Below are 13,212 nucleotides of genomic sequence, written 5' to 3' on the forward strand. Positions count from 1 at the left end.
GACAGGGGATAACTATCCCTTGTCTCCATGGTTTCCAAACAAAGCAGGGCTATGCGAATTGTCCTGCTTCGCTTACAACAACATTCATGACCAGGGCTGTTGTTGTTACAGCCCTGGCTCATGATACAAAATTATATATATATATATATATATATATATATATATATACACACATACACACACACCGTACACATATATATATATATATATATGGGGACACTTCCCTTTACACCCCCCCCAAACAATTATACTCACTTAGCCTCGTTCTCATGAAGAACGGAGCACCAGTCTCAGTCTACGCAGTGCTGCAGCCTATAAGGTGCCGAGACAGGCCCTTGCGTATGCTCAGGCAATCCAGTGACGACATCATGCTAGTCTGTGCAGGGATCGCGTTCCAGCACCTTACAGGCTGCAGGCCTAACGTGGCCCGTACCCTAGTGAATGACAGCGGATAGCCATCAATTGTATCTGTGTCGTGAGGACGCAGATATTAATGAATAAGGCAGTCGGCCGGGGGAAATGGGCCACATATCTGGGGCTTGGGTCCCGGACGCTTGCAACGCCTTTGGTCTCATAGTATGTAAGGGCCTTCTGGCCCTTGACTCAGGGCGGGTTTTCAGATAACTGGACCCCCCCCCCCCCGCCCCATGTGTGCCCCAGAGGTATCCGAGGTACATTTGTAAAAAGCAGCATGGTAAGTCAGTCTGCACCACAGGTCGGACCGGTCACTCAGTATTCCATTTCTTCACCACATCAAAGGGTAACACAAATATCAAAATTTTACCTGTTAAATATATTTTCCAGAGGGATTGGAAGCGGTTAAAAAACTGCTGCAATTGAATTGTAAATTTGGTAAAAGCTTCCTATGCTATTTTGCAGTTCAATTGTATCTGCCGTTTAAAAAAAATAATAATAATTTTGGCATGTTACTGTGGGGGTCTGGGTGCAGAGTACCCCACCAATTGCTGGAACTCCAATTGACTGTCTAAATCTCCTGGGTGAGCCAAGCAGAACGGTGTAACGGCTCATAAAAAGTCTATGGCCCGTACGACGATAGTCTGTTATTTTGTCCGGTAGAGGCAGGGTTAAGGGGCACAGCGTTCCATTGAGTGCTTCTGACCCTTTGTTGCAGTTATCAGCAAGGGTCTCAACAACCAGACCCATACCAAATCAAAACTTTACATTTTTGGTCAATTTTTTTTAAAATTTATAGTGACACTTCAAGAGATACTGGAGGAGACCTCGCAAAATCAGTGCAAGGTAAAAGTGGAGTAGTTGCCCATATCAGACAATCTGATTGCAGCCCTCTTAGGAGAGATCCTTAGGAAACTGAAAGCAGAAACCGAATGCGTTACATTACTATGGGCAACTACACCACTTATTTCTTACACTCATTTCTCATTGTGGAAAATGTCCAAATAATGGCCTAGAACTCTCCTTTTCAAAACCGTCGAGTAGGTGTGAAAGGTTTCTAAAATACATAATTCAGCATGTGCCATGTGCTTTTTAGGAGTTCTTTGCAACAGAATTCTAACATATTTGTCTTAGTAAATCTCTCGTGTCTAGGAGGCCAGAGAGGTACAAAAGATCAAGAAGATCTTGTAAACACTGTCATTTGCTGGAAAAATATAGGCTGTGAAATTCAGTGCAAAATATGTATATAAAAACAAAAACTAGCTAATCACCTTTGTATTTTATTGTACTGCATGAACAATTGACTGGGCACAGGCCCAGAAATGTTTTCAGTGCTGGGAAGTGATTAACTGTTTGCAACACAGCCAGTTATGATGAGCTAGCGGAGAGAGTGATCATGTGGAAGAATTCTACAGAATCATTTACAAGCAAAATTGTACTCCACAGCAATATGTTTAATACAGTAAAGGGGTTGTCTTATTGCTAGCTGAAAAAGATTAATAGACAGCAGGCAATCCTAGATGGGGAATCCCGATGCTGGAGGGAGCTTAGGTGGCGCTATCTACAGAAGGTTTTGCGCTACCCACAGGGGGTTGTGGGTGGCACAATCTACAGTGGGGGGTGTATTCCGGGGCTCTCAGAGCCCCGGCCGACATGAAAGTGCAGTGCTGCTCACACTGAAGCAGCGCTGCACTCATTAAACCCCTTCAAGGCTGTCAACGTTTATACACGTGCTAACTGCACGGGGCATCGGCAGTTATAACGTATATAGCCGTATGGCAGTTGTGAAGGGGTTAATAAATGACAAGTTTTAAATTAATCTTTTTCCTCTAAACTATATACCATCCTGTTCAGCAAATCCTGCTCTATAACATGCTGCTTACAGATTGAACTGTATATTGAGGGTATGTTCACACGCAGTAGCAAAATACGTCTGAAATTACGGAGCTGTTTTCGCCTGAAAACAGCTCCTGATTTTCAGACATTTTTGTAGCAACTCGCGTTTTTCGCAGCGTATTTTATGGCTGTTTTTGGAGCTGTTTTTCAATGGAGTCAATGAAAAACGCCTCCAAAAACTTCCCAAGAAGTGTCCTGCACTTCTTTGGACGAGCCGTCATTTTACGCGTCGTATTTGGGAACAGAACATAGTAATTCCCATTGAAAGCAATGGGCAGATGTTTGTAGGCGTATTAGGGGCGTTTTTTCAGGTGTAATTCGAGGCGTAAAACGCCCGAATTACATCTGAAACCACTGCGTGTGAACATACCCTAAGTGTGACAGTAATTTTTTTATTTACTTAACAGTAAATGGCAATACCTCCAAGTTGTGACCACCATTTTTACAAATGTGACAACAGGACGTGTAGCCAAGTGGGATTTAACTTTTGCATTAGTGTCTCGGCAACTGATGTTAAACTGTCCCTCTGTTACTATCAGAAAATGCAGACAAAATCACAGTTCAACGTCCATTCAGCTTTATGTTGTCACTGGTGAAAAATATAGCAGCAAAATATCACTCTGGAACTACTTCAAACATAATAATCAAACTTTGGCTATGTCTCTAGAACATCTGATTTACTAGTATATGACAATATTAATGTTTTGAGTGGAAATCCTCGTTAAAGGCTATGTAGACCTTTAAAAAAAATTCTTTTTTTTCTTTTTTAAATAAAAATCTGATTGGTGCAACTTTCAAAATACTTTAAAAATTATTTTTTACTTTGAGATACAGCTGCTTTGTCCTATCTAGCCCTAAGACCTGAATCGGTCTGGTCCGCGGGAGTGAGGGGTTCAGTGACAGCAGCTCCTGGGCGTCTCTGACACACAGGATCCACCTGTAATCCATCACATCTAAGTTATAAACTTAGATGTGATTAGGGATGCACGATGCATCGAAACGTCGATACGGTTTCGATACCGTGCACCCTCAAATGGTTCGATACTGTTATTTCATGTATTTCGATACTAAGCTGTGCGGCCTCGCAGATTAGCATTGTAACACATGAATGTATGAGGGCGGGGCTGCGGCTGTGTGATACATGTGTGATACAGCCATTGCCCCGCTCGGGAGTCCTGACAAGGGTGCGTGGTCAGCAGGATATGATGCGATCATCGCCGCACTAATGAGACCGAACATGGCGGACGCGCTGCAAAACACCCCCATGTTCTGTCTTCAGTGGCGGCGCCGCAGCTCATTAGTGAAGCGCCGGCCGCATCACTTCAGGCTAACCGCGCACGCACTTGTTGTCAGGAGCGAGTCAGTCAATGACTACACAGCCGCAGCCCCGCTCTAACGTCGGAGGAAATCAGAGAAAGCTCTCATCTCCGCCGCTATTCCCCTGAATGCTGCGATCAAAGCTGACCGCAGCATTCAAGGGGAAAACGAGAAGGGGGATGCCATACATGGGCAGACAGCCCAGGGTCCAATGAAGGGCCCGAGCGCTGTCTTACCATATTTCCTGTTAGGAGATACCGGAGTATGACCTAACAACTGCCCATGTACACTCCGTACACAGGCTAATGTACTGGCCTATAGATATATGCCATGTACATTAAAGTTTAAAAATAAAAAAAGTAAAAACAAAAGTAATGTTAAATAAAAATACACATTTTTTACAATAAACATTAAAATAAGTCTCAATACATAAAATATACACATTCGGTATTGGCGTGGTCGTAAAAACCTGAACTATTTTTTTGCGTAATTTATGATATCTACGCTGTAAAAAAATAAAAACGGCTTTTTCACTTGTGAGGCACGAGGTGTGATGAATTTAACCTCCATGTGCCTCACAATCGTAGTTAACCCCATCATGTTTCTCAGTCATAATGGGTTAATGAATTTTGAATGTGCCTCACATTAAGGGTATGTGCAAACGATAGCAGGCATTTACGTGTGAAAAGGAGAAACCAGCTGCCTCGTTTCAGACGTAAATGCTCCTCCTCGCATTTTGCGAGGCTTCTCTGACAGCCGTAAATCTTGAGCTGTGCTTCATTAAGTTCAATGAAGAACGGCTCAAATTACGTCTGAAAGAAGTGTCCTGCACTTCTTTTGACGAGGCTGTATTTTTACGCGTCGTCGTTTGACAGCTGTCAAACGACGACACGTAAATGACAGGTCATCTGCACAGTACGTCAGCAAACCCATTCAAATGAATGGGCAGATGTTTGCCGACGTATTGTAGCCCTATTTTCAGACGTAAAATGAGGTATAATACGCCTCGTTTACGTCTGAAAATAGGTTGTGTGAACCCAGCCTAATAGTAATCACACCACGTGCCTTACATCAGAAAGTGGAAGTAACTTTTTTTTTTTTTTTTCTATTACTGTTGGCAAAGTATCGTTTTGATATAGAAAATCGCAATACTACACAAAGTATCGGTATCGAAGTCCAAATTCTAGTATTGGGACAACCCTAGATGTGATCGATAGCAGCTCGAACCTGCGTGTCGAAGACTCGCAGGACCAGCTGACACAGAACCAGTCAGTCCCACGGACCTGACAGATTCAGGTTTAAGCGCTAGATACAGCTGCTCTGTATACAGGATGCAAAGCAGCTATATCTCAAAAAGTTAAAATAATTTAAATAAAAAGAAGTTTGAAAGGTTGAATAGGTTGTGTGAACCAAGCCTCTCACTGCAACAATTGGGATCGGAGATGACTCTGATTCCAGCCGTTTAACCACTTAAATGCTGTGGCAAAAATGAGGAGAGCGGTTCCCTATGTCGGTCCATTATTTGCCACGTGAGCGTAGAATAAAATTGGAGTATGTGGGACCTCTATGCTATGGCAGTAAGTCATTACTTGGGTTGTCACCCAGGAGATCTCCTTTCCATATGCCCTACTGAGGTGCATCATCTAGAGAGGGGTTGCTGCCATTGCTACATTCCTGTGAAGGCGCCAGCAGCTTTTGGTTAGGGGTAACCCTCGCTGGACAACCCCTTTGATACATTTATTCAGGCAGTGTGTGCATTTTACTTATTTATAATTTAGAAGAAGAAACATCTAGAAAGCGTAGGTTTCTTTTTCAGTAGAAAAGCTGATCTCTTGACAGGTGCAGCCTCTTTGCAGTCAACAAGTGCTGATTGGAAGTCTTATCTTGCAGCCGTACGAGTTTCGGGAAAAGGAGGAAGGAACTGGTGAATCAGAGTGGAATGTGAGATATTTGCTGAATGAGCTTTTACAAGTAAATATTGAGCAGATTCCAATATCAACAGAATATCTGATGTAAGTGAGTCCACTTATAACAACAATTACATAAAGAAGTTTGGACTTCTACAAATAATTAACACTGCCTTTTGGATCAACTAATGTTTCAGACCAAGTGAAACGCATAATTGCCCCAAGTATATTGAAGTATGGCTCAAAATACGTACAAAAACCTTGTATAGTTAATGTATTTACATATTGATTTTTTTAAATTTTGTGTTTTGTCAGCATGTAGTCAGTATATCATCATCATCATCATTTAACGCCATAAGCCACCATGACATGACTGTACATCATGGTTTGGCTTACATTAAGCCACCATGGCGCACAGTTCCGTTTGGCTCTGCCCGATCGATCATCGTGGAAGCCCGACGTTAACCTCTACGACCGAGATTGGAAGCCATTTAACTCCTTAACTGCTGCAGTCAATAGCAACCGCAGCATTTAAGTGGTTGGACAGAGTTCACCGAGGCTTGTGAGGTCCCCTAGAGGGACTAAATAAATTGTAAATAAATGTTCATAGTTTATTAAAACGTGCAGTTATGAATAAAACTTTTTCTTCTATGAAAAGTAATGCCAAGAAAAAATTCACTTTCACCACAGCAGCGCGCAAACAGTTTACAAACTGCTCTGTTTGAGAAATACTGCCAGCCTTGGCCCGAAAGCCAATAATCATCCATTTTTGCAATTCTGATAAATCGCCCCTTTTACCTATGGCAAGAACAAGTGATGTGTGTTCAGACAGCTTATCGCACACCTTATATACCCACCAAGGATTCGATAGGATAGATTCAATAATGAATGAAGTAATGAAAATAAAGGGTTACACTAATGGATCTAACATTTACTGGACATGTGTGTCTCCACCCCTTCTATATGTGGATAGATAGATAGATAGATAGATAGATAGATAGATAGATAGATAGATAGATAGATAGATAGATAGATAGATAGATAGATAGATAGATAGATAGATAGATAGATAGATAGATAGATAGATAGATAGATAGATACAAACTAACACACATACATACAGGGGGTGTGAATAAGTTGATATTGTTGTTAATAGGCACAACAATTGAAGAACAATTGAATCACCCTGGAGTTACAGTTTTGGCGGCCTTTTCATGTAAATGGGTATTTGGACCTATCTTATACAATGCAATGGTTACCTCAGACCTGTACCTTATGCTCCAAGAAAATGTAATACCACAATTGCAGTTGGAGCATGAAAATCAAGACTTCTATTTTCAGCAAGATGGAGCCGTCCTCACTGTGCTTTAGCGGCGAGTCATTAATTAACGCCAATAAAAGAACTTTGTGCCAAAGAGTGAGTGTAAAAACTAGATTACAGCAACGTGTAAATGGTGAGGGACACCAATCTGAGCATATAAGAGATTGTACTTAGTATTTTATAGAATAACAAAACTATTATTTAAACTGTACACACACACATACATACATATTTTTATTGCCGCGATCATAACGACCCAAAAAATAAAGTTTCCACATTATATACGCCAGGGGATCAACGGCGTAACAAATAAAGCAACGAAAACACAACAAACGGGGGAATTGCTTTATTTTACCACACCCCCTCCAAAAAGTAAATAAAAGTTAATCAGAAGTCCCACATACCTCAAAATGATACCAATAAAAACTACAGCTCATCCAGCAACAAACTAGCCTACATATAACTACAGTGACAGAAAAAAAAGTTAAAGTTATGGCTATTGGAATGCGGTGATGCAAAAACAAACTTATTTGCACAAAAAAAACAAAAAACACTTTTCTTCAAAAAGTGGTAAAACATAAAAATCTATACATATTTGGTATCGCCTTATTTGTACCAACCTATAGAATAATGGTTATTTGCACCACACGGTGAACGGCGTAAATTTAAAACACAAAAAATAAAAAAAGACAGAATTGCTATGATTTTTGTTTTTCATTACCCCTAGAAAGAGTTAGTAAAAGTTAAAGGAGTTATATGTATCCCAAAATAGTGCCATTGAGAAATACAACTCATCTGGCAAAAAACAATGCTGAAAAAAACCCCCAAAAAAAACAACTTATGACTCTCGAATAGGACGACACAAAAACGAAAATCAATTCTTGCAGGCCTTTACGCTAAAATAGGCTTAGTTACAGAGGTTAAAAGCCTATAAACCAATTCATCACTTGTATCAGTTTTTTAATGGGAAGAGAATGGACCCATAACATGCAAACAACACACATGTATTTGATGCATACTAAAATGCCACAACAAATGAGCATTAAATTTAATATTTTTTAGATGAAAAAGGTTGTAAAACTTAGATAAAACAAAAACATGAGAGTAAGGGCCCTTCTACATGGGCAGATGTTATGCCTGGTAAAAGTGCGCTGATCGACAATACAGCAGGTTGATCGGCACTCGTTTGCTACATTTTAACCCCTTCCTGCTTTGGCCAATTTTGACCTTCCTGACAAAGCCTCATTTTTCAAATCTGACATGTTTCACTTTATGTGGTAATGACGTCGGAATGCTTTCACATATCCAAGCGATTCTGAGATTGTTTTCTCGTGACACATTGGACTTTGTTACATTCAATATTTAATTGTGAAAAATTGCAAAAATTAGCATTTTTCTAATTTTAAATGTATCTGCGTGTAAGACAGGCAGTTATACCACAAAAAATTGTTGCTAATTAACATCCACATGTGTCTACTTTAGATTGGCATAGTTTTTTGAATATAGTTTTATTTTCTAGGATGTTACAAGGCTTAGAACTTTAGCAGCAATTTCTCACATTTTCAAGAAAATGTAAAAAGGCTATTTTTACAGGGGCTAGTTCATTTGTGAAGTGGCTTTGAGGGCCTTATATATTAGAATCCCCCAATAAGTCACCCCATTTTGAAAACTTCACCCCCAAAGTATTCAAAACAGCATTTAGAGATTTTCTTAACCCTTTAGACGTTTCACATGAATTAAAGCAAAGTAAAGGTGAAATTTATAAATGTCATTTTTTTTTTGCAGAAATTCATCTTTAATAAAAAAAAAATTGTAAAACAGAAGGTTTTACCAGAGAAATGCAACTCCATATTTATTGCCCTGATTCTGCAGTTTTTAGAAATATCCCACATGTGGCCCTAGTTTGCTAATAGACTGAAGTACCGGCCTCAGAAGCAAAGGAGCACATAGTGGATTTTGTATGTGGAAATAAACTGCTGTTTGGGCACACTGTGGGGCTCAGAAGGGAAGGAGCGCCATTTAGCTTTTGGAGCGTGGATTTTGCTTGGTGGTAGTTTTGTTTGGAGTTTTACTGGTATTTCAGTTTATAATGTGGGGGCAGTTTATAATGTGGGGGCATATGCGAGCTGGGCAGAGCACATCAGGGGCATAGTCAGGTGGTATAATAATAAATATGTGTTACGCTTTGAAGCAATCCTTTATGCGCAGGCCAGTGTCGCACTGATAAATGTCCTTACTTGTCCCCCTTTTGGTCCACAATTCGCACCTTTGCAGTTTGGGGAATTTTGCTGGGAAAGCATTGTACTGGTATAATACGGGCGCCCTCGCTTCCAGCAGATATAGGCCCTACCCTTCCTGGTTCCCTAATTTTAGGGCCTTGACAAATCGCCACTTGAAACAAAAGAAATGTTCCCCTCGGGCCTGCACAACTGCATATTTTTCTTTCCTGACTTATTGGAGCCTTAACTTATTTAATTTTTTCATAGATGTAGTGGTATGAGGGCAGTTTTTTTGTGGGACGAGCAGTAGTTATTTGTACCATTTTGGGGTACATGCGACTTTTTGTTCACTTGTTATCCTTTTTTTTGGGAGGCAAGATTATCAAAAAACAGCAATTCTGTCAACGATTTTTTTTTTATAAAGCGTTCACTACGCGTCTTAAATTACATGTTAAAGGGAACCTGTCACCAGCATTTCACCTATTAAACCAGCAATACCTGGTAGTAGTGGGTGAAAAATCATTTCTATATAACCAATAATTGTCTTCTTAGTCGGCTCTGTAGCTTTAGTATTCAGTTTTTTAGTGTTCCCACACCGTATGCTAATGAGCATAAGAGTCATATCTTCCTTCCTCAAGTCTTTCCGAGTTGACCCCGCCTCCTTACTTTTGATTTACAGCTCCTAGTCTCACAAAATCCTGTGCTTGTGCATGAATGTCCTCACCTGGGGTGTGCGCACAAAGGGACATCAGATTATTACGATAAAAGGTGCGAAATGTTTGCAGACCGTTATTTACAGTCGGAGGAGGAGTTTAGGAGAGAGGATAACGGCAATTAACTTTTGATAGCAGCAGCCAGTGAGGGATAAGTAACGTTCAAAAGGTGAAATCCTGGTGACAGGTTCCCTTTAACTTTATTCTGCGGGTCAGTAAGATTCCGTTTTTTGCGAGACAAGCTATAGTTTTTATAGGTACCTTTTTAATCACTTTTTATTTCAGTTCTTGGAAGAAAAAGTGACAAAAAAAAAAAAAAACACAGCAATTCTGGCATTAGTTTTTCGTTTTTTTACGGCGTTCACTGCACGGGACAAAACATAATATTTTCATAGTTCAGCTCATTATGGACGCGGCGATACCAAATATGTATGGTTTTATTTTATTTTTTTCACTAATAAATGACTTGATAAGGAAAAAAGGGCGATAGTGTTTTATTTTATTACTTGAAACTTTTATTTTATACAACTTATTTTTACACTTTTCTTTAGTCCCACTAGGGGACTTGAAGGTCCAACTATTTGATTGATGTTCTAATACATTGCACTACCTATGTAGTGCAATGTATTAGAACCATCAGTTGTTCACTGACTGCAAACCGATCAGGCTCTGGTCGGGTCCTAATCCGTAATGGCAGACAGGAGGCCATCGTTATAATAGCAGTGGCAGGCTGCCGATTTGCTACAAACCACTAAGATGCAGCGATCGCTTTGGATCGCTGCATCCAAGGGGTTAATGGCAGAAATCAGTGCTAGCTCTGGTTCCTTCCATTGCAGCAGGGTGTCCGTTGTAACATACAGAAGACACCCACTGCTGATGACGCCGGCTCAGCTTCTGAGCTGGAAGCTGAGCCGGCGCCATCTTGCCGATGGTACCGGAAGCCTTTTAGGCCCCGTCGGCGAGCGGGGCATAGGAGGCTTCCGTTGCTGGCTGACCGGAAGGCCAGTATTAGGCCTCCGGTTACCATTGCATCCACCGGCAACCCAGCAATCACGTTGGATAATTGGTCGGATCGGATGCTAGCTCCGGTGCTGGCCATTACATCAGGGTGCCAGCTGTAACATACAGCCGGTACCCGGCGGTGATGGTGCCGGCTCAGCTACTGAGCCCGCACTATCACCGCAACGTAATGGTACTGCGCTTTGCGGAAAGCCCTGCCGGACAGCACCGTATATTATACGGCGGATGTCGGGAAGGGGTTAACATAGCAATGATCATTAATGCCCCTATATTTGCATATTGTCGACAGCACATCCCGTGTTAACACGTCGCATAAAAGATCCGATCAGCCGACAAACAAGTGTTTGTTAGCTGACCAATGCCCCGTTTACACAGGACAATGATCGGGGAAGAGTCTTAGCACACCCGATCATTGGCCCATATAAAAGGACTTTAACATAGCAACCAAGGATTTGTACGAGGCTAGAATTTTTAGATGTTGCATTATTTTTCAAGGCTTCTTGAAGATCAAACATTACTTACTGTGGATGCATGTAGAGAGGTCCGGATCATTCCGGTCTAAAAACGAATACTTCCGAATGCATTCTAGAAAAGAGAGAGGTTTCACATTATGTGGTCAATTCTATATGGCGATTTAAAATATAGAAACAAACAAACAAAGAATGCATGGTTGGCCTCTGCATATCGCAAGATTAAAGTGGTTGTCCAGTATCAGCACAGTCATGCTAAATTTGTATCATTAAAAGTTATACAATTTTTCCAGTATACTTTCTGTATTAATTTCTTGAAATTTTAAAGATCTATGCTTGCTATTTTTCAGTAGAACCATTCATGGTTTACTTCTAGTGGATAAAATTCTGTCCATGGTCATGTCATGTGATTCACACACAGATGCAAAGCTCATTACAGTTTGTGCATCAGAGCTGTGTCTTCGATCGATCCCAACACCTATGTGTCCATTACATGACCATGAATAGAATTTTATCCACTCGAAGTAAAGAGTGAATATTCCTACTTCATAACAAGCAGAGATCTTGAAAACCGTGAGGAATTAAAACAGAAAATATATTGGAAAATAGTATAAAACTTAATTACACAAAAAAAAATAAAATAAAAATTACAAACATTTATTTGGTGAAACCGGACAATCCACTTAATAAAAACAGATCTAAAGTGTAACACTCCCTCAAAAAACTGCTTACAATTTTTTTTTGCCTAAAACTGCAGCAACATTCAAAAATTATTCCCAGCTTAGACCCTATTCACACGACAGGGATTCCCAGCCATCACACAGCCTTACTAGGTACAATAGACCCCAAATGGGGCTAATCACACGGCCGATTTTCTTATGGCTCGGTAAACCGGGCCGTCAAAAGGTGGAGCATGCCCTATATTGGGCCGGCCGTTCTCCCGGTCCCCATAAAAGTCTATAGGGCCGAGTAAAGCACAGCTGCCACTTGGATGTGATCCGAGTGACGGCCGTACTTTGCCGATCGCTCTCTCGTTCCTCCACACAGTAGTGCGTGATGCATGTGAGGAGGAGGAGATTTTTTTGCTCCCTGTAGGAGCAGAATCCCTAATCCCCGGCCACTGCGTTGCCAGAGCTGTTGCCAGGGATTCTGCCTCTGGAGCGGTCCCCTAATCCTAAAGCGGAATCCCCGGCCACAATGGCCGTTGATTCCACTCTAGGAGACGTCCCTGACTTCACTGTCCATATACGGACAGTGACTTCTCCTGAAACGGAATCTCCGGTCACAGCCGTCCCTGACACAGCTGTGGCCGGTGATGCCGCTCCAGGAGTAGTCACTGTCCATATATGGACATTGAAGTCAGGAACTTGTCCTTTTGCGGAATCACAGGCCTACGGGCCGCTGCGGCCGGGGATTTCGCTTCAGGAGAAGGGGACGCCTCCAGAAGTCCATGACGTCTCTGTCCATATATGGACAGTGAAGTCTGGGACTTCTCCTGGAGCTGTCCCCTACAGTGGCATTGTCTATAGGGAGGAAATAGCAATTTCTACAGGGCGCAGTGTGTAGCAGTTTCTACAGGCGGGCGGTGGCAGTTTCTACAGGCGGGCGGTGGCAAAAAAAATTGACAAATTAAATTAATCAGTTTTTAAAACGGACAGGGAAAAAAAACCTGATGCAAAACGGACATTTTCATCGGCCGACACACGTCGTGTGAATAGAGCCTAGGTCACATTGGCACTATGTGGCCTAATTTACCCACATATAACTTCAAATAATTTTGTTTTACTTTATCTGAATTTTCTGTGAACCCCATCTAACTTTGACCCCAATTTTCTCAATCCTGTCACGGTCTCAATATTTGAATTACAATTTTTACTGGAATACTAGGATAGGACAGTAGAGAATAATCTATAAAAATATTATTATTCAGATATT

General features: G+C 41.2%; 1 protein-coding gene across 3 annotated transcripts in view; it reads right to left on the reverse strand.

Moving 5' to 3' along the window:
- Window positions 1-13,212, reverse strand: part of GAS6 (growth arrest specific 6) — a 102,053-nt gene that overhangs the window by 59,387 nt on the left and 29,454 nt on the right. For all 3 annotated transcript variants that reach the window (XM_075852640.1, XM_075852641.1, XM_075852639.1), the window contains one exon: window positions 11,330-11,392. In XM_075852640.1, coding sequence (XP_075708755.1) covers window positions 11,330-11,392 — 63 coding nt within the window. The remainder of the gene's footprint in view (window positions 1-11,329; window positions 11,393-13,212) is intronic.

The sequence above is a fragment of the Rhinoderma darwinii genome, chromosome 2 (assembly GCF_050947455.1).
Source record: "Rhinoderma darwinii isolate aRhiDar2 chromosome 2, aRhiDar2.hap1, whole genome shotgun sequence".
Lineage (NCBI taxonomy): Eukaryota > Metazoa > Chordata > Amphibia > Anura > Rhinodermatidae > Rhinoderma > Rhinoderma darwinii.